General features: G+C 36.8%; 1 protein-coding gene across 2 annotated transcripts in view; it reads right to left on the bottom strand.

The window, feature by feature from the left end:
* Positions 1-2821: 2821 nt before the first annotated feature.
* PRKD1 (protein kinase D1) overlaps positions 2822-26105 on the bottom strand; it is a 142263-nt gene continuing 118979 nt past the window's right edge. The window contains exons 15-17 of one of the 2 annotated variants that reach the window (XM_021716227.1): positions 25386-25653; positions 4636-4721; positions 2822-3803 (exon numbers count right to left, since the gene is read on the bottom strand). In XM_021716227.1, coding sequence (XP_021571902.1) covers positions 3585-3803; positions 4636-4721; positions 25386-25653 — 573 coding nt within the window. In that variant the 3' untranslated portion in view covers positions 2822-3584. The remainder of the gene's footprint in view (positions 3804-4635; positions 4722-25385; positions 25654-26105) is intronic. The other variant, XM_021716226.1, reaches the window with a different exon arrangement.

Here is a 26105-nt window from a genome sequence, read left to right as displayed (position 1 = left end):
TGCACTAATGCTTTAGTTCAAGCTCTCATAACCCTACATGTGTTAGTTACTACTGTGGTTTGACTAGCTGGTCTTTTTTTCTTTTCTTTCTTTACTTTTTTTTTTCTTTTGAGTCTCTGCAGTCTGGTCTGGAGTGCAGTATCATGATCACAGTTCACTGTAGCCTCAACTTCCTGGGCTCAGGTGATCCTCCTGCCTCAGCATCCCTAGTAGCTGTGGCTACAGACACACACACACCACTTCTGATTAACTTGTTGATTTTTTTTTTTTTTTTTTGCAGAGACAAAGTCTTGCTGTGTTGCTTAGGCCAGTCTTGAACACCTGGATTCAAGTGATCCTCCCACCTTGACCTTCCAAAGTGCTGGGATTACAGGTGTCAGTCACCATGTCTGGCCTGGCTGGTCTTTGGACCCGGCACCTTGCCTTGATTTAACCCAGGCTCTGTGTTGTAGTAAACTTGTTAATGTTGCTTACTCTTGAGCTTAAAATGTTGAAATGATTTCCAAAGAATAAATCCCTAGAATAACACACAAGGGCCTCCAGACCTAGGCCATTACCCATCTCTATGGATGTCTTTTTCCAGTCCTTTCTTACCTTTATTCTTCTGCTATAAAGAACTCTTCTGTGTTAACAGTGCTTTTTGGATCTTCATATTTTTGTTCATACTGTTTTCTCCTATTTTTAGCCTTGTGTATACCTACTAGTTTTTCAAGCTCTGCTCAAGCATCCCATTGTTGCTTTTCTCCCTCCATTACTGAGTTGATTGTTCTAGGTGATGCCTCATACTTTTCTCTCTCTCTTTTTTTTTTTTTGAGTTAGAGTCTTACTCTGTCACCCAGACTGGAGTGCAGTGGCATGCTCCCGGCCACCACAGCCTCGACCTGCTGGGCTCTGGCGATCCTTCCACCTCAGCCTTCCAAGTAGCTGGAACTACAGGTGCACGCTACCATGCCTGGCTAATTTTTTTGATTTATTGTAGAAATGAGGTCTTGCCAAGTTGCCCAGGAGAGTCTCGAACCCACGGGCTCAGGCAATTCACTCACCTCAGCCTCCCAAGGCACGGGATTACAGGCTGAGCCACTGAGCCCGGCTCTCTCTCTCTTTTTTTTTTTTAAACAGAGTTTTGCTCTGTCCCTCAGGCTGAAATACAGTGACATGATCATAGCACACTGTAACCTCAAACTTATGGACTCAGGCGATTCCCCCATCTCAGCCCCCGAGTAACTGAAACTACCAGCACACACCACCATGCCCAGCTGATTATTTTATTTTTTGTAAAGACAGAGGTCTCCCTATGTTGCTCAGGCTAGTGGCAAACTCCTGGCCTCAAGCAGTCTTCCCAACTCAGCCTCTCAAAGAGCTGGTATTCCAGGCATGGGCCACTGTGCCCAGACTCCTCATACCTTTACATAGTTTCTAAAAGCACAAACAATGTATTATGTCTATTCATTTCTATCTACTAGACAATAAGCTCTTTTGGGCAGGGACCATGTCTTATTTACATTTAAAAAACCTTAGAGTCTAGCAGAGAGCTGTGTAGAATAGATGTGAAATACATATTTGCATATGAATAATTAACTTTTGTGCAGTTTTATCATGTGGAATAACTTATATTAGGTTCCTCTTCCCCGTCATAAAGGATTCTAGGATCTTTTATAATATATGGCTCTTATTATCATACTTTCTTTTCCTATAATCCTTGTATGGACCATAATTAGCAAGACTGTAATTATTAATTATATTTTATATTGTAGCTGATAAAAGGTAGGTACATACATTTAATATACATTATCACAATTTAAATTATAATCCTCTAATGTATATTAGGTACACACTAAGAGGGAAGGGCTTTTATATGTTCCACTCTTATCCGCTTCCTGAAATTGCTTATTTAGTCTCTGGTCATAGAAAAGGTGTTAGTCATATTCTTAGGTTGGTAACAGAGTCAGTGTCCTACCGATTAGCACATTTGACTGTCAGTTTCACTATACATGTTTGTGTATGCATATTCACTTGGGCCACATGTACACACAGGCCCTATCCCGAGATAAACAGTAGATTGGGGCACTTTTACCTTTTCAGATGTATTTGTTAATAGGCAATATTAATACAAAACAAAAACTAACCACTGGAAAGATTAACTACTCTTCCTCCACCCCTCCAAGTGGAAATAGTCTATAGTCTTAACACACTTATCAAATATATTCAAATGTCTTCCAACACTTCCAATATTCTTCCAAATATTAATTACAGTTTACTTTTTTCAATTACATAGTACACTAGTGTCATCATCCTACTAAAAAAACAGCCCACATTGCCCACCTAAAATCTGGTAGGTTTACTGTTAGCTTTCCTTTCTCCAGGCTATCAACACTTACTTGTGGATGACTTTCTTCTTAGGGATTATTTTCTTCTGTATGTGCTTTCGTGGTCTTGTTTATATATATATACATGGATTTATTAGAATGCTGGGATATATATATATATATAATAAATCCCTATATATACTTCTTTATATGGACTAAATAGATAAGCTACATTGAGATTGCTATTTGCAACGCTCCTGCTTATGCCTCCAAATACCCTGTTTGGCTTTGGTCATTTTTCCCTTTGTTCCTACCTGTTGGAAACTAGATGACACGCAAGATAGAAAGGGTTCACTACCCTTGGAGACATGCTTTTACTGCTTCAGATTAGATAAGGCCAAATTCTAGACCATGAAACTTTTTTTCTGCTTTTTGAACAGATACCTCTGCTCCTAATTGGCCTGAAAAACACCTCTGTGGACTATAAATGAAAAGAATTCAATCAGACGAACACATTTTTTGACAAGAATATTTTTTATTATTATTGAAAAATACACAAAAGCAAGAGGTTGCTGAGCTGATTTTTCATAGCAAAACAGGGTATTGTAAGAAAGGGGGAAAATATATTTGTTATATATGGCAGTTTACATTTCTAAGGCATTTAGGCTTAAGAGCATTAGGCCCTGTGTGCCTGGGTGAATTGACTGAAGTTTAAATCTACCGAGGCACACCAGAAAGGCAAAGAATTTGAAACTATACAGTAAAGCTCTTTCATGCATTTGTGTCTTAGGGTTTTATTCCTTCCTCCATCATTCATTTTTTTTTTCCACATGAGTCTTGAAGTTGTTCATAGAACACTGGAAATAATCTACTCTTCAAGAGTTTGTTTACAATGACAACACCAATGGAACACACAGAACAGAACTATTTCATGGATAGGTTCTGTCTCTTACCAAAATGAGGCTCCAGTAAGAAAAACACTGATTTGCAAAGGCACAGTGGAGACAGGTTTAATGCATTAAATATAACATGAATCATTCACAATAACAAGTTTAGTGTTTCAGGGAACTTTTGTTAATACAACACAGTTGGTCACACAAAATACAAATGCTTCTGTTGATTTGTCTTGGCAACTCAGATACATCAACAGTGCTAACAGTTTAACAGCTTTGTTCTCATCTGACAGAAAATAATGGCAGTTCTGCAAGGCAAATGTTAAACCTGACCGTATGTATTTATTAATTCCACAGTGTTTTGACAGATTATAGGAGATGGAACTCAGAGGATGCTGACACGCTCGCTGAGGGCTTTCATCTCTGTTTCTTCAGTCTCAGGACTGTCACCGTGGCTAGCACTTGGATTGATCAGGTGTGTGGGGTACTGTAGCCCCTGCTCACCTGCGTACTGCTCCCACCGCAAGTCATCACTCTCATGGGTGATGTAGCGTTCCCCGATTTTGCATTCCAGCTCCCGTAAATCTAACCAGGTCTGATAGTCCTGAAGAAGAAATTCCAAAATATCACCATAGCGATCATTACAACTCAACACGCTGCTTTGTATGTTGTCAGTTTCCACAGACTATGAGTTACCCTTTTACCTTCCACTCTAACAGCACTCCATCTTTCATCACACATCCCCAAGTGACAGCATCAGCACGGAAGCCATCCTATTTGCCTAACCTTTGCAAATACATACTGCTTATATGATACCATGGATCAAAGCGTGGGAAATGAATGCTTGCAGTCAGGCAATTAGGAATATTGGTATTCTTTTGAAATGTAGTAGTAATCCTCCAGTATTTCAGAGTTTTATTTTTCTAAACTTTAAATCCAATGTGAAAACAATAAATATTTTAGAGACCGCAAGCACGCACGTATACTTTATATTTGCCATGCATTTTTTTCCCATACATAATAGCCTAGCATTTAAAAATATAGCTTCCAAATGAGAACAGTGCATGACCAGATGGACATCTATTTGGACATTTATCAGGATTACACATACAGATGCTTTTGAAATCTGGTCCTCTGAGTTCTGTTGCAATCTTTGGTTTATTTATTTATTTATTTTTGTTTTGTGTTTTTGTTTTTGGTGTGTGTGGGTGTGGTTGTGTCCTTCCCTTGTCAAATGTTCCTGGTTAAGGGAGAGAAGTTTAGAAACATTAAGCTATTATTAAATCCTAAGAAGTTGCATGCATTTTGGCAAATAAATTAATATCAGAATAACTACACTTTTTAAAACATTACAAAAGATTTCTACATATAACATCAAAATTCCATAAATATTTGAAAGCTCATTCAACTGAGAAAGATCAATGATTGAATTTTACCTGTAGCCAAGGGTGACTCAAAGTCTTATCCACACTATAGCGCTTTCTCATTTTTACTTGCAGCAAATTATTGATAAGATCAATGGCTGGAACAAATTTTAATTATTAGTAAAAATAGATGACAAATCTGGGACATATGCATAATTCATCTATATTTTATTTCACATCTGCTATTTCACACAGTTAAATGCGGCATACTGACACCTAGAACCGAAAAAATTCCTCTTGAGAATTCTAAAACCTTGGTCTTTATTTTATTTTGAATACTAACAAAATGAAGTTAGGAGTAATTGTGGAGGGGGAAGCATTCGACTCTATTTTGAGTACGATGCAAATTACTTTTCTTTCTTTCTTTTTTTTTTTTTTTGAGTTGGAGTCTCACTCTGTCGCCCAGACTGGAGTGCAGTGGCCGCTCCTGGCCACCGCAGCCTTGACCCGCTGGGCTCCGGCGATCCTTCCGCCTCAGCCTTCCAAGGAGCTGGAACTACAGACGCGCGCTACCATGCCCGGCTAATTTTTTGATTTATTGTAGAGATGAGGTCGCGCCAAGTTGCCCAGGCGGGTCTCGAACCTGCAGGCTCAGGCTATCCACTCACCTCAGCCTCCCAAAGCGCGGGATTACAGGCTGAGCCACCAAGCCAGGCTGCAAATTTCACTTGATCTACTCTTTAATACAATTTTCAGTTAGAAATTTTGTTTATGTATACATCATTTAAATATGTCACATTAATGGCAGGATAAAACTAATATTCAAGAGAAATCATTTACTAATTTTGTCATAAAATATATTTAATGTTTGAAGACACATAATGGGTTTCAGAGTATTGAATTAAATGACACATCTGAACACCATATTTATATGGAAAAAATATAGTATAAAATGGGTCATGTCTAATGATACACTTGGAACCTAACCTAAGAATCAACAGCCCAAGAAGAAAACACTTTTATCTCTTTTGTTTTGCTTTTGCCTTTAAAAATAACCAATTTACTGGAAATAAATCAGGCTTCACTGACTTCCTAAGAGGAAGACAGGAAAGAAGCCTGTCTAAATTTTTTTCACTGGTTAGAACCACAATCTCTTCAGCTTAGTACTGTTTTTGACTGGGGTTCCTATGAGTGTAATTTAGAAAGAAAAAGTAATTCTAGATACTTAGTCTACAAATCATCTTAGCTATTGATACTACCATGTGATGGAGTTCTCACTTTACTTTTCTGGAAATTATATTTTCTGTCTACACTGGTGATCCGAAACCTTTTTGGCATCAGGGACCAGTTTCATGGAAAACAATTTTTCCACAGGGTTGGGGGGATGGATCAGCAGACATTTGATTCTCATAAAGAGTGTGCAACCTAGATCCCTTGCATACACAGTTCACAGTAGGGTTGGCGCTCCTATGAGAATCTAACAGCACCCAGGATCTTGCCTAGTGCTCACTTCCTGTTGTGTGGCCCAGTTCCTAAAAGGCCATGGCCCGACACCCGGTTCACAGCCCCAGGACTAGGTACCCTTGGTCTACCACCATTAATAGTTCATTATTTATTAAAGTAATTACCTTACACATTCCATTCACTCTTGCTGTAACTTCCATATTTTTTTTAAACTTTAGCATTCTCATCTCCCCAAAAAGCTTAATAAAATCTGCTAACCTAATAGAATCATTTACATTTTAGAGAGTGAATCCTCACCCTTAACTTAAACCTGAGAATTATGCCTGAAACATGTCTTTTTCTACCAAAAACCTTAAATAGGTGGCTGATTTAGAAATGATAATTAACTGCCCATCTTTCCCAACCAACAAGTTTTGAATCAGGCAACTTTGAATCCATTGTTTGGTTTGTGTCAACCTCTATGGACCTGAAGATACAGACTGTCATGTGAGGTACAAAGACTGCTTCATTCAATCAGAATCAGAATTTTCATTATCAGTCCAAGAGAAGTGAGTTCCATAGTTTTTTGGTAATTGAAAATTGTATCTCTCTGGGGCTAATAGTCCAGGTTTTCACCTGCACTGAAGGGCTATAGAATCAAACACCAGAGAATTCTTTGACTGGAAAAACTAAATGCAACAGCACACATTTAAATGTTGTCTATGCTTATATAGTCTTGCCTTAGCTAGGATGCCTTAGGAAACAACATACTTACTACAATTTCATATTCTAAGCATGTGGTTCTCAGAGAGCTTGTGAAAGTATAGGTCTCTCAGTGAACTGAATATTAGGTATGTGCTTTAAAATATCCATTCACATGATTTACTCACTGGTGAGTAAAGTGCACCTTCCATTCTTGCTGCTGTGAAGTCAAACAGCAAAAATGGGGACAAGGAGTGAAGGGCTACTGTAACCATGCCCACAGCATTACGCTTCCCCAGACACTGCAGGTAATAAATTCATATTATTAGTTCACCGATTCTACTTTGAATTCTATAATTAGGAAGGTAGGAGTACAGAAACTCAAGAAAAGGTCTGGTTTGTGCCCAAATGGTCCCCAACAGTGAACCATACAGCCTAATGGGGAGGGAAGTATTGCCAGAGAGGAAACTAGACATATCTGAAGGGACTGGAACATGTGAAGATGAAAAAAATTGTTCTGCTGAATGAAGCATACAATACTAAGTCTTACTATGCTATTGGACCCAAGTGACGTGAATGAGCACAGAAAGGCGATGACAAGAACCTCCAGGAGAAAACAGTTTAGAATTTAAGGAGGGACTTAGAGAAGATATGTGTATGCATATAAATAAGTCTATGTGTGTGTGTCTGTGTGTGTACATATTTTGGGGCTCTTGGCAGCAGAAAATAGAGATAATGAAATATGAAATGTTGAAACTTGTAGTTAAATGTTGGGACCACGGTGTTACTGAGGAAATAGGTTCATCATTAGTACTTGAGAGCTCCATTCTATATCCCTTTTATCAATTGTCACATATAATCCAGCATTAACTACACCATCCAAAATGCCTTTCACTAAATTCATTTTTGACGAGATTCTAAAATTCGGTGTCCCTCCCCCCCAATATTCTCTTTATTGGCCATATCTAAACTGCTACAATAACCGTGGAATAACATTTCCTTACATATATCATGTATGTGTCATTCATTCATCTGTTCACTCACCACATCGTCCCTAAGTAGTTACTGATGACAATTAATTAGGGAATAAAGTTAATGATAAAACTGTGGCCCTGAAAATCTCCCAATTAAGTTGCAAAGGCAACACCCCCTCCAGATTCTATAGTGTCAACATACACCATCTTGAGCCTTTGCTCTTTAATTAATATAATACTTTTAAAAAGTGTTTTCTTTTTACAACTTACTGCTATTAGTCCTATTTATGTTCTAGATGCAACAAAGAACTTGACTCTATTCTATATGACAGTTCTTTATGTCTCTGGAGATAGTCATTCCCCTTAACCTCACCTTCTACAGATCCTTCAGTTGTTTTTCAGACTCCTCAGTCTTCCTGTACCTCCTGATTTTAATACTAACTATATTTTTTCAATGTCCCTGTTAAAATTCAATGATCATTATCAAAATTTCTCTCATTATTAGCTGCCCATTTGATTTACACACAGAGATATTCATATAGCCTAGGACTGGAAGTAATTCACTTTTTAAAAAAATTTCCATTCATATTTTTGTTTAGTCCTCATAACATCTGTCTGAAAGTAGTTATTATTTTAATCTCCCGTTTTATATAAAAGGAAAAACTGAAGCTTCAAAAGTCCAGGTAACTTGGTCTAAGACAGCTCCTAGGCAATAGAGCTAAGATTGAAACCCAGGTGAACCCAATTTCAAAGCTTGTGCTATACCATTAATACATAATTATCAATTCACCATAATGTCAAAAATTAACTGTATTTTTTATTTTTCCACTAGCGATCATTACATTCTTATTAGTCATGTTTCCACTACACTTTTATGTACATGAATCCAAGGATGTATATGTGTGTGTGTGTGTGTGTGTGTGTGTGTGTGTGTGTGTTTTGTGACTGTAGCTTCATATTTCAACACTCAGACTGTTCTGACTATGATGTGACACCTTCCTATTAGAGGGGTTAATACTCCTAGGCTTCTGCTATATCCACACTGAATAAATCCATTTACTATGTATTAATCAAATTAATCAGAACCATTTTTCAGGACAAAGCTTAAACATAGGGCTTTCTGACATACGGATCACACTCGCAACTGCCAGGCCTATTAATTATTTTTTTAGCAAGCCTTATAAAGGAGCATGTTTCCTCTTAGGTGTATATCTTTCTAATCCTTATTTTGTCAACTTCCCCAAAGGAGAAGGAGTTTTTTCCCAGGTGCTTTATTATCATCAGGGCACAATAGTCCTTGGTATTACTCATTTTGCCAATCTGATATTTGTACTTAAAAGTGTGGCTATTCAGAAATAATATATTCTAAGTAAGCTAATATTGACTATGATTTACTTGAGGTCATTTACTTCTAAGGACCAGAACTTTTTTTTCTAAGTGCTTATACACCATCTATTTAATGATTCACTCATTCATTCTAGGATTTTGTCAGAGACAAATACTAAGCTTCTTGTTGAATAATTTCAGAATCCATTCTTTCCTCTTTTAGAAATTTAGACAACTCTGGCCTGTCTTAAATATCCTGGTCTCTCTCTCTTTTTAATTGATGGTGTGTTAAAAATTACAGTGGCTCTAAGAACACATCTGTTAGTTTCTTCAATGTACATTTTGTCTATATTTGAACATTTATCTATCTTACAGCTGCCATTGAATGCCCTCTTGAGATATTCCCATTTCCTCTTATGTGCTAGCTCCCAGCAGACACTGTCATGTGTAATTCATCAAAATAAAGGATTTCAGACAAGAGAAAGAGGAAGCCAGACATAAAGGAGCAATAGATTAGTTGGGGTAAAAAAAACAAAGATTAAAGTAAATTAGAAGCCACAGCAGTCCCAGAAAAGAGCCCAAACTCTCTTCTGATAAAAACAAGGCTCAAATTGAGTTTCAACAGCAGTTTAAAACTAAAATCAAAATTCAGAATTCTGATCTAGAGAGAATGTGGTAGGACATGCTTTTGGAACTGTGGGGGAATGGGGTGCAGAGACGAGAGAGAGCAATACAAAATTGAGCCAGTCTTTCTGTGAATTCCCCTCAAAAACAAAGCAAAGGAGAAAGAGAACATGGTCTGGCTCTGAGGATCAGAAAAAAAAGAAGAGGTGTGCAGCAGAATGAAACATCAGCTGAAAAGGTGACATGCTGTCATAGCAGAAGAACAGGTGCAGAAACTACAGGCCACCTGGAACTCCCCAAGGATCTCACCCATGAGGACTCTGGAGTACCATGTGAAAGTGATACTTGAGGAAGTAGAGAGTGCCTCTGAAATTCTTGGTATCTTGCACATTGTTCCACAAAAAATAGCAAAAAGACTGTATCCAACCACCTAGATGTCTTGGGAGTAAGGATACTGCAACACAGCGCTGGTTGTTCAGCAGTTTTGGGCAATAATCAGATGCCATTTAAACAGCAGGGATGGGGCAAAGGCCAAAGCAGTGGAGGGGATGAGAATCCTCTATTCTCTCAAGCTCCTCTTTTTGTTTCATGCCCTCCCCAAGAACACAGGAGCTCCCAAGAACACAGGAGCAAAATAGGCAGTGGATAGTTCCCCTTCTATTTGTAGTCAATATGACACTAGCATTTTCAAAGAGTGGTATGATTATTTTCTGATTGTACAGGTCCATTTATTCTGGGAGTCAGTCTTTCTAATATTATTCTGAGACTTGTATTCTCTTTACTCACCCTTATGCTCAATCCCCTCCTTTCCATCTTTTAAATACATTGTCTTAAATCCAATCTCTTTTAAACAGACACATCGATGCAATTTGTGAAGTCTTTCCTTTTCTCTTCTTACGGGAAAATTTTTAAAAATTGCATGGTGCAAATGTCCATTTTTAAATTTCCCCCTCATGAGTAGAGTTTTATGCTTACTAAAATATCTCTGCCATGGATTCACACTAATGTTTCTAACAAATTTTTTTTAAAAAAGAAAATCCATTTCTTGTAGTCTATTTTTTTTTTCCTACAATAAATTCTTGGCTAAAACAGTTACTTTCCTCCTAACTTCCTGTACAGAAATTTTTCTCCTTGTTCTATCAGTTCAGAGACTAAAATGCTAGAAAAGTGAAAAGAACACTTTATCAAACATTGTGTTTTAGCAGAATAGGACTTTCAGCTGATGTTAGGATAGCTGATGTTCTAGCCTATTTGCTAGGCACACGAGGATACCTGAACAGAGACAAAATTAAATAGTATGTGCAGGTGCTGAGGGTTTTATATTTTAATATGAAAAGAAATATACTGCCTCAGAGTATAATTATGTAGATTCCATTTTCTTCTAACATGAAAATACAGAATTATCTTTGAAATTGTGCAAACTATATTGCAGTCATTCTCTGCTTCAAATAAAACACCAAGAATATGGACATAACAGGCTCTGGGTATGTAGAAGGCAGATTTGCAAGTGCCATTGCTGTGACTAGACTGAAGGGCATCCAACGCTGGAAAAAATCCTACTAAAAGATTGTAACTGAACGTATTTGAATTCTAAATAGGTCCCTCAGGTCACACTCTTAGTCCTATTCCATTTCCTATCTTTTCTTATTTCCTTTTATTATTTCAGTACATGCCTGTATCGCCCCACCTCCTCCACTCTCCCCATTAGATTTTAGCTTCCTTAAGGTCACACAGATTGAGTATTCGTTTTTGCACATAAGTTTCATAAATCTTTAAAATAAAATGCATCCAACTATAAAGCATCAGAAAAATGCTTGCTAAGTAGCATTTGGTAGATTGAATACATTAATTAGAAATTTAAATGGTCACTTTCTCAGTTCTAAATTTTAATACGCATATTGTGTGCATATGGTTTGTATATTTTGGCTAAAAATATTCCTGAATGATAGGACATCACAATTCTTCAAAATGTAACAGATCATAGGTTCAATGACTTCTATTAGAACATCAGAACGATGCTGAGAATAACTGCAATACAGATCATGTTTATTTTACAGAAGGGAAATTACCTGTGAAATCTCAGGACTAACATCTTTTGTCCAGACACAGTACTTTTTATTTTTTTCTCTGTCTTCTCTCGACACCAAATTATTCAGATACATATTTTCAAATCAGAAACCAGATCGGAACTATCATTCTGGTGATAGAGCCATCATCTACCAGCCTATAAGTTCCTTGCCTTCAAGCAAATGTTTTCTCTTTTAATTCTGCCTCACTGCCTGTCACAGTGTAATGCTTAGTACTTCTCTTCCTTTGGTTTGCTTCATGCTGATGGCAAGTTGTGTGTTTATTTTAAAAATCGTTTTGCAACCCTTCACATTCCAGCTCTCAACCCAGCATGCTGTTGCCCGGCAACACTAACTGGGACGTTCCTCTCAGGGGCTGAAACCAGAGTCTGCCGGCAGCAAACAAGGCCACTGGAAATCATCATCTCACTCGTTCCTGAGTCAATTACCGGAATCCAATGAAGTGCAAGACCTTTAGAGATCCAAGCCGACTTCTTTCTTTTTCCAGTTCTTTCCTCTTTAGAAAGTTATTCTTATCAATGGCTACTCCTTTGCCTCACATTCAATTTCATTCCCTCTTGAAGCCTAGCAATAATGATCTTAGAAATCATGAACTGTTTAAACACATACAGCCACCCCCACAATGATGCCCAATTGATTCAAAACTTAAGGTAGAAATAAAAATATATTTATATTATTCCAATGATGCTCAGGTTGGACTTTTTTTTTTCTTTCATTTTTTGCACATTAAAATCCTTTGGAGAGGTTTTTTGGGGGGTTTTTTGAGACATGGTTTCACTTTGTTGCCCAGCCTGGTTTCGAACTCCTGGCCTCTAGCAGTTCTCCTGTCTCTGTCTCCTGTCTCCCAAAGTGCTGGGATTACAGACATGAGCCTCCATAACCAACTGAGAGTTTATGTTTTTAAATACTGATACTCAAATAACAGGTCAAGTGAACATCTTTAGGGGAAAGCTTCTGGGTACTGGTATTGTAGAAGTGCCTCAGGTGTATAGCTAGAGTTGAGTATGAAGGTGCTATGCAGTGCTTCTCAGACTTGTACATACATATAAAAAATAGTTAGGAGATCTCACACGAGGATTCTGATTTGGTAGAGTCTGAATTGGTGCCTGATGGCCTATACTTTAATGGCTCCCAGACAATGCCAATACTGCTGGACTTTGGACCGCATTTTGAGTAGCAAAGAGCTAGAGATATGAGAACACTAAGAGTCATTAAAAACTGGCTTAATATTGCTCCCCAATTCCCTGAATAGATGGATCTAAATATAAATAAAAAAATCTAAACACAGAGAAAGGTATCTGTCCTTAGCCCCACCTTGTTCACTATCTGGAATGAAGATATAGAAAGGTTTCAGGGCTGGGCTCGGTGGCTCAGCCTGTAATCCCAGCACTTTGGGAGGCCGAGGCGAGTGGATTGTCTGAGCCGGCGGGTTCGAGACCAGCCCGGGCAACTTGGAGAGACCTCATCTCTACAATAAATCAAAAATTAGCCAGGCATGGTAGAGTGTCTGTAGTTTTGGCTACTTGGAAGGCTGAGGCAGAAGGATTGCCGGAGCTCTGCAGGTTGATGCTGGGGTGGTCGTGAATGTACCACTGCACTCTAGCCTGGGCGACAGAGTGAGACTCCAACTCAAAAACAAAACAAAACAAACCCAGGAAGATTCAGGATAACTTCTGCTTAGAAGATGCTGACAAGAAGAGCAAAAGTTGGATTAAAGAAATAATTTCCAAAATAACTATAGGCTGGAGCAATGGGCTGGTCAGATAACATTTAACAGAGACAAATGAAACTCAGTCTTTTATTTAGAGCCCCATCGTTCAAGTTCCTCCAAAAGTCTAAATACAGAACTAAAAATTCCTGCTTAGCAACAACACATATAAGAAAGAATTCTGGATTTTAAATCCACAATAAACTAAATGAGTCTACTCATTGTTCCCAAATCTAATGTTATTTTATCCTGAGCTAACAGAAATGTATTGCTTATAATGAGGGAAGTACCTTACTCTTAATTAAACTCATTGAACCTTTAGTTTAAAAAGAACACAAAGAGGAGGGTGCTTGGACCATAGTGAACAGGAGTTTGAAGGAAAAATTGCCCAAGAGAAGGGAAGGCTGAGAGAGACAGGATAGCTGCTTTCATCTTCTGAGGTGAGTCTTTATTTGGAAAGGAATCGGGTTTGTTCTACCCATGGGTATAAACACACAAACATTTTTGCTCATTGTATTAGGGTCAGATTAAAAAGAAACTGAGCTCCTCATGAAATTGTGTTTTCCATTACTAGAGCAATTTAAGAATATTCTGAATAATTGTTCAGTGGATTGGTACTGAAGAGCAAGATAAGTGTTAGATAAGATTTTTAACATCCTGTAGATTAAAATATTATATTGTTATGTTATTACGGAAGAAAGCATACTTACAGTATATTTAACATTGTTGACCCTCTCAGACATCTCCATATATATTCAGTTGTTATAGTTCCATTCAGCTACACTCAATGTACATTCAGAAATGAAATTTCAACTTTATAGTTGGAATATGAAAGAAATATTTCCATTTCAGATGAAAAATAAACAGCTAATTTTAAGCACTTACAATGCCAGTGTACTTGCTAAAACTTCTGAGCAGTTTCTCTCTATAAATCTCATTTGTTAGAGAAAACCTCATTAATCATACTTTACTTACTATCAAAATAAATGATTCCTTTCCCAGTGGGACATGTTTTTCAGATATTACCTTATTTGGATTTTGAAACATGTATATGTATATTTTAAAAATCACTCTACTGGTGCATATTTTCAAATTATTGTTTGCTTTTGGTTCATAATTGGAAAGTTACTTATTATTGTATAAATGAATGTTTTTTTAATAAATTAAACACAATTCATTCTAGAATCTTAGGTTGAGATTGTTTAAAATGTTAGACTCCAGTGGAGGTTCTGATCGCCAAAATTCACTTTATTTCATCAATTGTGATTAAATTTCCTCGCACCCCGTCAGCACTTTTAAGTTGTTCACTGGCTAGTTCCCTCGCCTCTCCTCCATACCGTTATGTCTGACAGTGGTGTAAATATGTTGACAAATCAATCTATTCATTAATATTCAGCAGGCTTGCTGGATCTGCAAGCCTCATAAACTGTTACAAACACAGTTTAATTATTAAAATGACAATTGTCTTTCTTTTGTTTCTCATGCCATTGGATTTCTGGGTCTCATCTACTCAAGGCTTATTTTCAATGGGGTTATTTTTTGTTTTGAACAATATGTAGTGAAAGAGGGACCTACAGCTGGTTCCTTTTCATGGCAAAGTGCTATTTCCAACTTAAGTGTTTAGCGTTCTGGAACACTGTTGGGTTTTGAAAACATACCATGTGGTAATGGTGTTAGGCTTTTATTTAGCTTTGCTTTGTATCTGTACTGGCTGTATATTTCAATCTCCAATTTCTGGAGAAAAAACACACTTATGACCAAGTTGATTTGGATTTACCAAGTTGAATGGCAAACATTTTTAATAAATGAAATCTAGATGCTTTGATAAATTTAGTGGTATTATAGTCATCCAATGCCATAAGATACCATATATTCTATACTGTACAGCTGATTATTGAGACCAACTGGAATTAATTACAGCTGTGCTTATCAAGGAAAAGAAGAGGCATAAATACTACCACTGAGGCTGTCAGAGCACACAAGTGGAAGAAACTTAATGTCACTGGTTGCACCATCATAATTGGATAATATATGTGTATGTATATATATATGTGTGTGTTTTTAGCACAAAATTATATAATTATATATTTATAAAGAAATCATTTATACATATTTATTTAAAAATGTATATATAATGTCAAAATACCAAGGCTTCCTGTCTGCTCTTAATTCCTGATAATACCAACTAACCATGTGACTCTGAAGCTGAACAGTAACAACACAGCAGGTGATTTGGGAATAGGTGCTTCTTCAGAATTCACCTGTGAACACAGAAAATGATCTTCTGTCTGCAGGGGTCGGGGGCTCCTTGTGAGACAATTTCCGAGGCTACCTCTCTGTTGATTACTGCCTGCTTGCTTCCTTAATAGCATATAAAGGAATATCAAAACTCAGAAGGAAAAAATAATAGCAATTTCTCTGGTGATCTTCATGGCCCATTACTAACCTTCCTCAAATGTATCATACATCTCTAACCAACACATCAGTTCAATTTGACAATGTAATGTTACCCTAACACATGCTTTCTGATCCATTGCTGCAGGTCTGTCATTCTCCTAGTGAAATGACTTGTACTGAAGCAAATCATATCACACTTAACCAATAGACTGATATACAGTCTATATCACCTGTGTCACTTCTTTTCCTCTCAGCATAAATTCTGGGAAAACAAATGCAATATAACCAAGTCATCCATAGAAAAGAATCATTTAAGATGCGTGTGATGTTTCTGAACAAATAAGAGTATGTAGAACAAAATAATTCATTTAACTTTCATACTTGAAAATTCTCCTTTGTGTGGACATGGTAAGTTTAGAGACTTATGTTATATCTTTGGGAAATCTCTTTCAGGTCCCCTCCCTCTATAAGAGCTCTTCTGTTTTCTTTTCTTTTTATTTTTTTTTTGAGTTGGAGTCTCACTCTGTTGCCCAGACTGGAGTGCAGTGGCCCCTCCCGGCCATCACAGCCTCGACCTGCTGGGCTCCGGCGATCCTTCCGCCTCAGCCTTCTGAGTACCTGGAATTACAGGCGCGCGCAACCACACCCGGCTAATTTTTTGATTTATTATAGAGATGAGGTCTTGCCTGCCCAGGCGGGTCTCGAACCCTCAGGCTCAGACAATCCACTCACCTCAGCCTCCCAAAGGCACAGGATTATAAATCCTTCTTTAAAAAAATCCTTCTTCATCTACTCAGTCACACCGCAGTGATTGATGCTACAGAAAAAGAGCTATAATCCTATAATTCCTGAGTGAATAATTTTCATATATACATATTACATATATTGTTTATTTCAAATTTCAGACATTTTTTAGACCATGCCTGGAAGAATTATAATTATACAATTATTTGTTCTCCATTTATTCCTGGTTCTTTCTTTCATTCCATGCACTTTTGTTTATTTTTATTATTTTTTTGCAAAAGGTATCATATGTATCTTATAAAAGTTCTAAACCAGTAAGGAGAGTTCAAAATATAAAAATAAAAAGCTCTCATCTTATTAGACCTATTATTCAGAGAGACCTATTTTAACTACTTAAAATTTTCTTTCTATTAATAATTGCCTCTATAGCTCCAAATAATACATGCAGTATATTTTATGCTTGGTTCATTGACTGCAAACCGGTGCTACTCAAGTGATCTATGGATCAGTGCCAGCCTGTTTATTGGTCTATGATGAAATAAGTATAGAAATTGAGACTAAGTGTTTGGAAACTTTTATAGCTATTTCACAGTTATCACTTTTTAAATGATATTTTACAAAATACTGGCCCATACATTTGGAAACTAAATAAAATAAAACGGGTCCTTTTTCACAAATAGTCCAAGGAGCATTACTCTGAAAAAAATGTGATTCCCTTCCATTAAAGATGGTGAGATATTTCATTTCAGTTTTCTCTACCTTATTGCTTTCCTCCTTCTCTCAACTATTTGAGGTATATTAAATTATTGTACTGACTACTTTTAGAATTTAGAATAGTGTAAATAAGGAAGCTATGGAAGCTATAGATAGACGGACAGATAGAAAATATACAGATTATATTCAATTTTAATCTGTTATGGTTAAATTATATATTAAATGATACACAGTACATATAAACAAATGTAACTCCATCCATTCATTTAGGCAGAATCTCACTATGAACTCTGGAAGTTAAAGCTCCTATACCTCTCTTCACCTTCACCTCTTGTCTTCCTTATCCCCAGTGTTGTGGAGTTTTCATTATTTGCATTCTTTATTATAATTAAATCACACATGCCTGTTTCAAGGTAACATAAAATTTAAAATTAATAAATAATATGTGGAATAATTTATATATAATTATTAATGGATACATTCTAGGTTATAAGTCATATCCCCTAAAGCTTATAACTTATAACCCCAAATCTCTAAACCTATGCCCACTCAAAACAGAACTGAAGTGTTAAAGTGATTCTTTTACTGTGTTCTTTTAGTTGCTCAAATTCATGATACATATGTTAGTTGCTTCTTTATTATACAAATTTTTGTATCTCCCTGGAGTTTACATATTTTTCTTCATCTTGACAAAAGATGCTTGTGCTTCTTTTTCTATTCTTTCTATCTTCATAGCAATCTGTATTAAAGTACATTTGACACTGTGAACAAATCACATGTCCCAGTATCATATGTCTGTTAAAGAAGATAATGTGCATACAAAAAGACATTAGAAACAACAGGCAATTTTTATAATGTATCTACATTTAAATATGAGAAACTTAATTTAAAAAAAAAAATGTAGGATACTGTTACCCAACAGGTCTTTCAGAGAACTTGGGCTGACATTTCAAGTGAGCAGCATTTCTAGTGAGATAATCCATGGACCATGAACTTCTTATATTCCCAGTACAGAATGGCAGTTTATGGGGGTGGAGCCTGGGGACTTCCATTTTTAATTAACCACTCTGATGAATGGCTGGCATAACAGTTTAAAAATGCCTTTTGTAGATCTACACCTAGACCATGACAGATTGTTTAAAATAAGCCATTTGTGGTTTTTTTGGTTTTTGGTTTTTTTGAGGTTTTTTGTTTTTTTTTTTTTTGAGTTGGAGTCTCACTCCATCACCTAGACTGGAGTGCAGTGGCCGCTCCCGGCCACCACAGCCTCGACCTGGTGGACTCCGGCGATCCTTCCGCCTCAGCCTTCCGAGTAGCCGGAATTACAGGCACGCGCTACCACACCCAGCTGATTTTTAATTTATTGTAGAGATGGGGTCTCGCCAAGTTGCCCAGGCGGGTCTCGAACCCGCAGGCTCAGGCAATCCACTCACCTCAGCCTCCCAAGGTGCGGGATTACAGGCTGAGCCAGTGAGCCCCGCTAAAATAAGCCATTATTAAAGGTATCAAAAGTATCAAAAATAGTGGCTTAGGCAAGATTATTAGGAATTCCTTGCCTTACAAATATTCCTGTTTTAACTAGTAGCTAAGTTTATTCGCTTCTCATTTCTTGGCACTTACTTCTGAAGTCACAGACTAAGTCTTGCTTGTAATTTTCTGAGGTTTTTGTTCATGTCCAGGATTCACCCTTATGATGTACCAGATGTGACAAACATGAAGGATATCTTGATCTACTTCTTGTTCTTGTTTTTAAAATGCAACAAAAAGAGAGGCATGCTGGTAAACAATCAGGTAAGAAACCATTTTTAGTTTCATCTGGTCATCTAAAAAACATTGAAGTGATACTGGGCTGCTCTTTCCATAAGAAAAAGTAAGTTCACCTAATCAAGTGAATATGTTAAAATAGGTGCATAAGTCCTCTTAAGGAAATAAGAAAGGTAATAGGATGAATGCGCTGAGTGCTAAGCCTAACTTGGTATGAGATAAAATTGAAGATGAGAGTAAAGTCATGTCTAATTACTGACGGGCAGGGAAGACTATACTGGGTGATGCAAATGACCATCCAGACAGTCATAATGATGAAATGAAACATGGCAGAACACACAATGCTGCCTTAGAAACAACAAAATTCTCAATTTCTCCCCTCATGATGAGTAGACTCTCTCTCTTGTTTTTGTTTTTTTTTTGAGTTGGAGTCTCACTCTGTCGCCCAGACTGGAGTGCAGTAGCCGCTCTCAGCCACCACAGCCTCGACCTGTTGGGCTCTGGTGATCCTTCCGCCTCAGCCTTCCAAGTAGCTGGAACTACAGGTGCGCGCTATCACACCCGGCTAATTTTTTGATTTATTGTAGAGATGAGGTCTCACCAAGTTGCCCAGGTGGGTCTCAAAGCTGCCGGCTCAGGCAATCCACTCATCTCAGCCTCCCAAGGCGCAGGATTACAGGCTGAGCCACCGAGCCCGGCTGACTCTCTTCTTATGCCATTGTTTATGATCATATGACTCATGCTGGAGTGTTTTATTTGTATACATGCATCTTATGTAGTTATATATATGTTATTATATAGTTATATATAACTATATATGTATGTATTTTGTTACACATTATATATAATGTATGTATTTAGTTTTATTTTATAATAATTTATATTATATTAACAATAGTTAAAGGTATATAAATGCATTTATTTATATAACTTTATACACAATTATCGTTATATATAAACACATAAACATATAAAACACTAAATGCATACAGACAGAAAGATAGACTATGTAAAGTGAATGAGAAATGGAAAGTGATCCATAGATTTAAGCTAATATATTATAACAATCATTGTGCTAAGTATTTTCCAGCACAATCTCATTTAATACTTACAATAACCCAGTGAGGTAGGAATTAGTATCATCATATTTCAGAAAAGAAAATGGAGACCTAAGAGAATAAGTAATGTAGATGAGCTCATCAAGATACTAAGTGGTACAGCTCTCAATTCAGTTATCACAACATGGTCTTGTTTCTCAGTACTTTTGGAGATTCTTAAAAACTGTGTTGTTACTCTAGCGCTATGCTAATGAAAGCATTTTAAAATTTAATGTTACAGAATGGCTGAATCCCTTAGAAGGAAAATCAAGAGACTGTAAATGTCCTGGATAAGAGCATTTATCTTGAGCCAGCTGGCAAGATCTATGCCCTGGCCCCACTCAGACAAACCACCTAACGCTTTATGCCTCCATAACTCACCTTTAAGATGGAAACAATAATAATCTCTACACAAAAGTTGGGGTGATTAAGTGAATTCATGCGCCTGGCAACAGGGCAAATGTAAAAATGTTAGCTATAAATATATTTTCCTCTCTGTGATAGGTCAGTGAGTATGACAGACACTAAATTCATCCAAGTTGAAGTTGCTGTGAAGTCCATAATTTTTTCCTTCTTTATGGCTGTGTAATACTCTATCATGTTTATATACCACATTATTTTATTCAGTCTACTTTTGATGGGAAGCAGGGTGGGTTCCATGTTTTTGCTATTGTGAATAGTGCTGCAATAGGAATGCGTGTAAAGGTATCTTTTTTGTAGAATGATCTGAGTTCCTCCAGGTGTATTTCCAGAAGGGGTATTGTTGGGTGGTAGGGAAGGTCAATTTCTTGATCTTTTAGAAATCGTCACACCATTTTCCACAGTAGTTGTACCAGTTTACATTCCTGCCAACATGTAGAAGCATTTCTTTTCCTCCACATCCTCTCCAGTATCTGTTGTTTTTTCACTCATAAGTGGATCCTGAACCTTTTATCATATAAGAAAGGGATTGGCAGTAGCAGGACACTGCTGGGGGGCGGGGGGCACATAACATCACTAAGGAAACCTGATCCTAAACCAGGTGATGTGAGGATCAGTGGGAGGTCCAAACTTCACCTGTATGTTGACCACTTATGTACCTAATCCTGACTGGCAACCACATCTTTAAAATAAATCAAATATATATTAATATAATTAAATTAAATATATATATTCCTTTCAAAGTTTAATTAATTTTACTGTCTCCATTTTACTGGAAATATCATTTGGTAAGTCAAGTTTTCTTTAATTTTCTAACTTCTTTTCTAATCATACCTTGTTTCACACACACAAAATATATTTTTATAATGACCATCTGTTAATGTTTTTGTGTTTGTTTTAGCCTAGCATCTTTTCCCTGCAGGAACTTCCTTCTCCCACCTGGAAGGGCTCGTCACCATCCATATAGCCAATCAGAGCCAGGCTCCTGGGGCGATTGCATGAGTGCTCCCAGGGTATTATGGGATTGAAGCATAGCCAATCAATGTCCTTTTTAGACTCTACAGCTATGGAGAGATGATTCCTCTTCCATTCTGAAACACGGACAATAAGTAGCACATAAGCCTGAAGCTGCTGGGAGATCACTTTGTACCACATGAAGAATCAACCTGAGAAGGAAGTCATCCTAAAGTAAAGCAGAACTGAGGGATGGAGAAATGTGACATCCTGTTACATTTTAATGGGCATCCTGTGAGACGGAGAAATATAACACTCAAATGCCAAGGTACAGCTGAATCTGAGGTTACCTTTTGGACTTCCCAGTTGTGTGTCAATACATTATTTTATTTGCCTAAATTAGTTAGCTATAGCTTTCTGTTTTTTAGACACGAGTCCTAATTAATTCACTAATACACTATTAGTAAGCCTATCTCCAGAATGACAATACTCATTATATTATCCTAATAGGAATAATTAATAAGTATAAAATGTTTATATAGGTCTTTACATATCAAGCCATATGAAATAAGCACCCTTTGGTACACAACAATGTATAGCATATAAGAATGGAGATTAACAAATGATGTCAAGTCCAAGCCCTTGATCTCAAGGTCACTAAACCTTTCTGGACTCCCACTAATATAAAGACTAAGGCAAATTACTTATCAGATGATTGTTTTGAGGAGTAAGCAGCACAATGACTGTTCAAACACCCAAATATATAAGTATTATAGTGTATCAAGTCTACATCTACAGTAACCAAAAAATACATGATAAAGAAATTATTTCATCCTGACACATCTATGTCTGTTATAAAGACCTTATAACATTTTCTTCTGCTTTTTCATGCCAAGAAAAAAAATACAACTAGGAATATTCCCCAAGAACACTTGGGAAACATGTACATAGTTTCTAAAATTATACAATCAATTCTTGGTTACTAAGAAGGGCAAGTACTTAGCTTAGTGTTCTGCTGTCCTGAAATCCTTGGCTTTCCCACCTGCCTTTATAGATGTCTTTATCTCATTCAGTGTTTACGACAGGCAGGAATCACCATCCCACTTTACAGATGAGGAACAGAAGCCCAAAGAAGGTGGTGACTAATTAGAATGGCAGATAGGACTCTACCTCAAACTACCTGACTGTTGACCTTTATCTTTGACTTTAGATTCATAGAGGTACCTAGATTTTTATTTCCCTGTATCTGAGTTCTTGGTATTTCTGGTATGGTTTAAAGTATCCTGAGACTAAAAATTGATCTATTATCAGTTGGGACTACTCTTTGTCAGGTACTAGTTTTGCTTGTGTATTTGTCAGATCCTACATGCTTAAAATTATTTGCATCAACTCCGTTATAATGAAGCAATTATTTGTCTCAATAAGACAGTGGGATAGAACCTGGGCCAGTAACTACTTTTATGACTCATCAGCTGACACTATGACATAATTTAACTTTTCTCTGTATTTAGGCATGAGTTTTGTTCATACACCAGTCATTAGATAACTAACTTGACATTCAGAGCTTCAGTTAGCAAACAATATAATGCTTGTGCCTCAAAGGCAAGAATGAGCCAGAAGAAGATCTAAGGAGAGAGTCCAGTTCCTTCCCAAACTGTTCTGAGTCATGTGGAAAAATGAGGATTCTATCTTCCACCTGAGCTGGTGTCCATATCACTTTGAGTGGCAGGAAATTTTTGGTGCTTAGACATTTCTATAGTCAAGTAAAAAAATGAGTACTTCCTAGTCAAATATAAATGTCTTTTAAATTATCCTATATAATTTCTTCTTGATAAGATACAGTATCTTTTCTTTTCTGTTCTTTAGTGATTAGCCTAAATTTTATTTCCCCTGAATACAATTCTAACTAGTAAAGTCCACAGTGATTCTCCTTCCTCTGAATTTGGAAACCCTAATTTTATACCTAGTTAACAATTCAAGAAAACAAATGATCATTTTTCCAAATTTGCATAATATAGCTCACCTCTCCAACTAGCTTCCAAATTTTTTTAAGTCCTTCTTATATTCTTTCCTCCTTTTGTATTATCTGTATTGTATGTATGTAGTGATTTCCCAACAGCTGTTTCTTGAACCTTTGATAGCTATGCCTCTGGTCTCTATTACTAGTGATAATTAAAGGTTCACAGTCCACAGCTGGACCACATAGGGTATAACTAAATAGGTTACAGCTACATAGCAAGGTGAATTTTCCATGATAGCAGTTGGGGTCACCATTTGTTTCACTACTTCGATAAAAAAAAGTTTAAAATGTGAAGTTTATTTCCTCAATGCCTTATACTTGTGTATCAAGAGAGTGTCTGATTGGCTTCAGTGATATTCCAAATTTGCTTTTTGGTAACAGCATTGAGTTATGTTACCAGATTTCTGGGTTAGCAGTGTCAAGCATAGCACTTAACTCTATTTTGAAGTAATATTTCCTAACAAGGATATTGGTCACAAGGTTATTTGATAATTCTCTTTTTTCTGTCCTCTGAAAAAGAAAAATAATTACACTTCACTTTTTGTCTTTGTTGGAGTATCATAATATCAATAAATAATTAATATAATAATATTAATACTTAATTATTCTTTTGGAATACATGATAGTTCTTTTGTAGGTCACAGATTCTTTTAAGATATATCGATCTAGCTATGATTTACAACTAATTAGAGTACATTCAAGGTTGTTGCTAATGGTAACAATGTTCTGATACTGGATAGCACTTGTCAAATAATACAAATGGTGGTCTAAGAACTTAATTTACCTTAGGCAGTTTATACACTGTCTTTTCTCATTTCTACACCAATATGTACAATAACAGCTATCACACAAAAAATGTTTACCTAGAAATGTATTAGCCTTTTAAGTGGTAGAAATCTGAACAAACAGAGTGAACCTAGAACTAGACATTGCCTATAAGCCAAAATAATAATAATAATAAAATAGGACTAGTGCTGAAAGGATGTATGCTCAGACTGTTTGGATACAAATTCTTGGCCCTGCTACTTACTAACCTTGTTTTTTGATTAGTGGTGTCACTTACTTTGCTTCAGTTTTCTTACTTGAAGCCTATTTTATTAGATTTTTTAGACAAGAATTAAATAAACTCGAAAGTATGTTCACTGAGAAACTTCTTTCTGAAGCACTGAATGAGTCATTTTCTCTGCCTATCAGCCCCTGCCATTTCTTTTAAAACATCTTTTTTCCTTTAAGAGAGAAATACGTATAACTCTAAATAATGCAACATTGTCAAAGCAAGTTGTCCCAAAGAAATCATCAGAGATACATATAGGAATTATATGTGTGTGTGTGTGTGTGTGTGTGTGTGTGTGTGTTCATAATGAACAAATAGAAACGACCTCAAGATTCCAGGGAAGTGGCCAAGCAAAATATTACACATATGTTAATATCACACAAAGGAAATGAGTAGACAAATAACTTGGTATACTGATATATGCAATACGATAATTAAAATATAAGTGTCATAAAGTTCTTGTGTTAGTAATAATTTAAAACTATTTAACACAGCACCAGGCACATGGTGTAGCCCTTACTATAGATTTATTACTACCATTATATCAATGTATAAATAAGTTCTAAGGAAACATATCAAAATATGGAATAACTTCTCTCTGGCTGTTCATTTACTCCTTAATATTTACTTCCCAGTTTTTCTACTATATGTACATATCCCACGCCAATCAATTTATGCCTTTGTACCTCCACTCTTGTGGGCACTTTATAATGAGCAGTTATCACTTTATAATTCACAATTAAACTAGTAACATGACACTTAAGCCATTACTATTTTTGAATGGAAGATATTACCTTCATGAGAGATTTCCTTCCAGGGATTCGGTGGATACATGAAAGCTGCATTCTGGATTTGGTCATGTATGTCTTCATCTTCGTTAAATGGGAATGTGCCGCTTAGGCTTACATAGATGATGACCCCAACGGACCACATATCTAGAGAGCGATTATAGCCTTTGTTCCTCAGAACCTCAGGAGCCAGATAAGCTGGGGTACCCACCACCGACCTCCGGAAAGACTTCTCTCCAATGATCCGGGCAAAACCAAAATCACAAAGTTTCACCTGTTGACAATAGGGTTTGCAGAAATAGTAAGTTCATAATTGTGGTCTGTGTGTCTTAGTGCAGGTTTGCCAGAGACAACCATAATACTTTACATAAAACGATGTGAATTTCTCATGGCATTAAAGAATAGCCTTTTTCTATTTTATGTACTTGAAGACAGTGGTTTATGTACTGATACAAAACTATGTTTCCTTCCTTAAAAATATCATCTAGCCGGGCTCGGTGGCTCCTGTAATCTCGTGCGTTGGGAGGCTGAGGTAAGTGGATTGCCTGAGCCCGTGGGTTCGAGACCCACCTGGGCAACTTGGTGAGACCTCATCTCTACAATAAATAAAAAAATTAGCCGGGTGTGGTAGTGCGTGCCTGTAGTTCCAGCTACTCAGAAGGCTGAGGTGGAAGGATCGCCAGAGCCCAGCAGGTGGAGGCTGCAGTGGCTGGGAGCAGCCACTGC

The sequence above is a fragment of the Carlito syrichta genome, unplaced genomic scaffold (assembly GCF_000164805.1).
Source record: "Carlito syrichta isolate Samal-C Ts95f unplaced genomic scaffold, Tarsius_syrichta-2.0.1 Scaffold308421, whole genome shotgun sequence".
Taxonomy (NCBI): Eukaryota; Metazoa; Chordata; class Mammalia; order Primates; family Tarsiidae; genus Carlito; species Carlito syrichta.
Note: the sequence above shows the minus strand (reverse complement) of the source record. Positions and strands in the feature narration are given on the sequence as shown.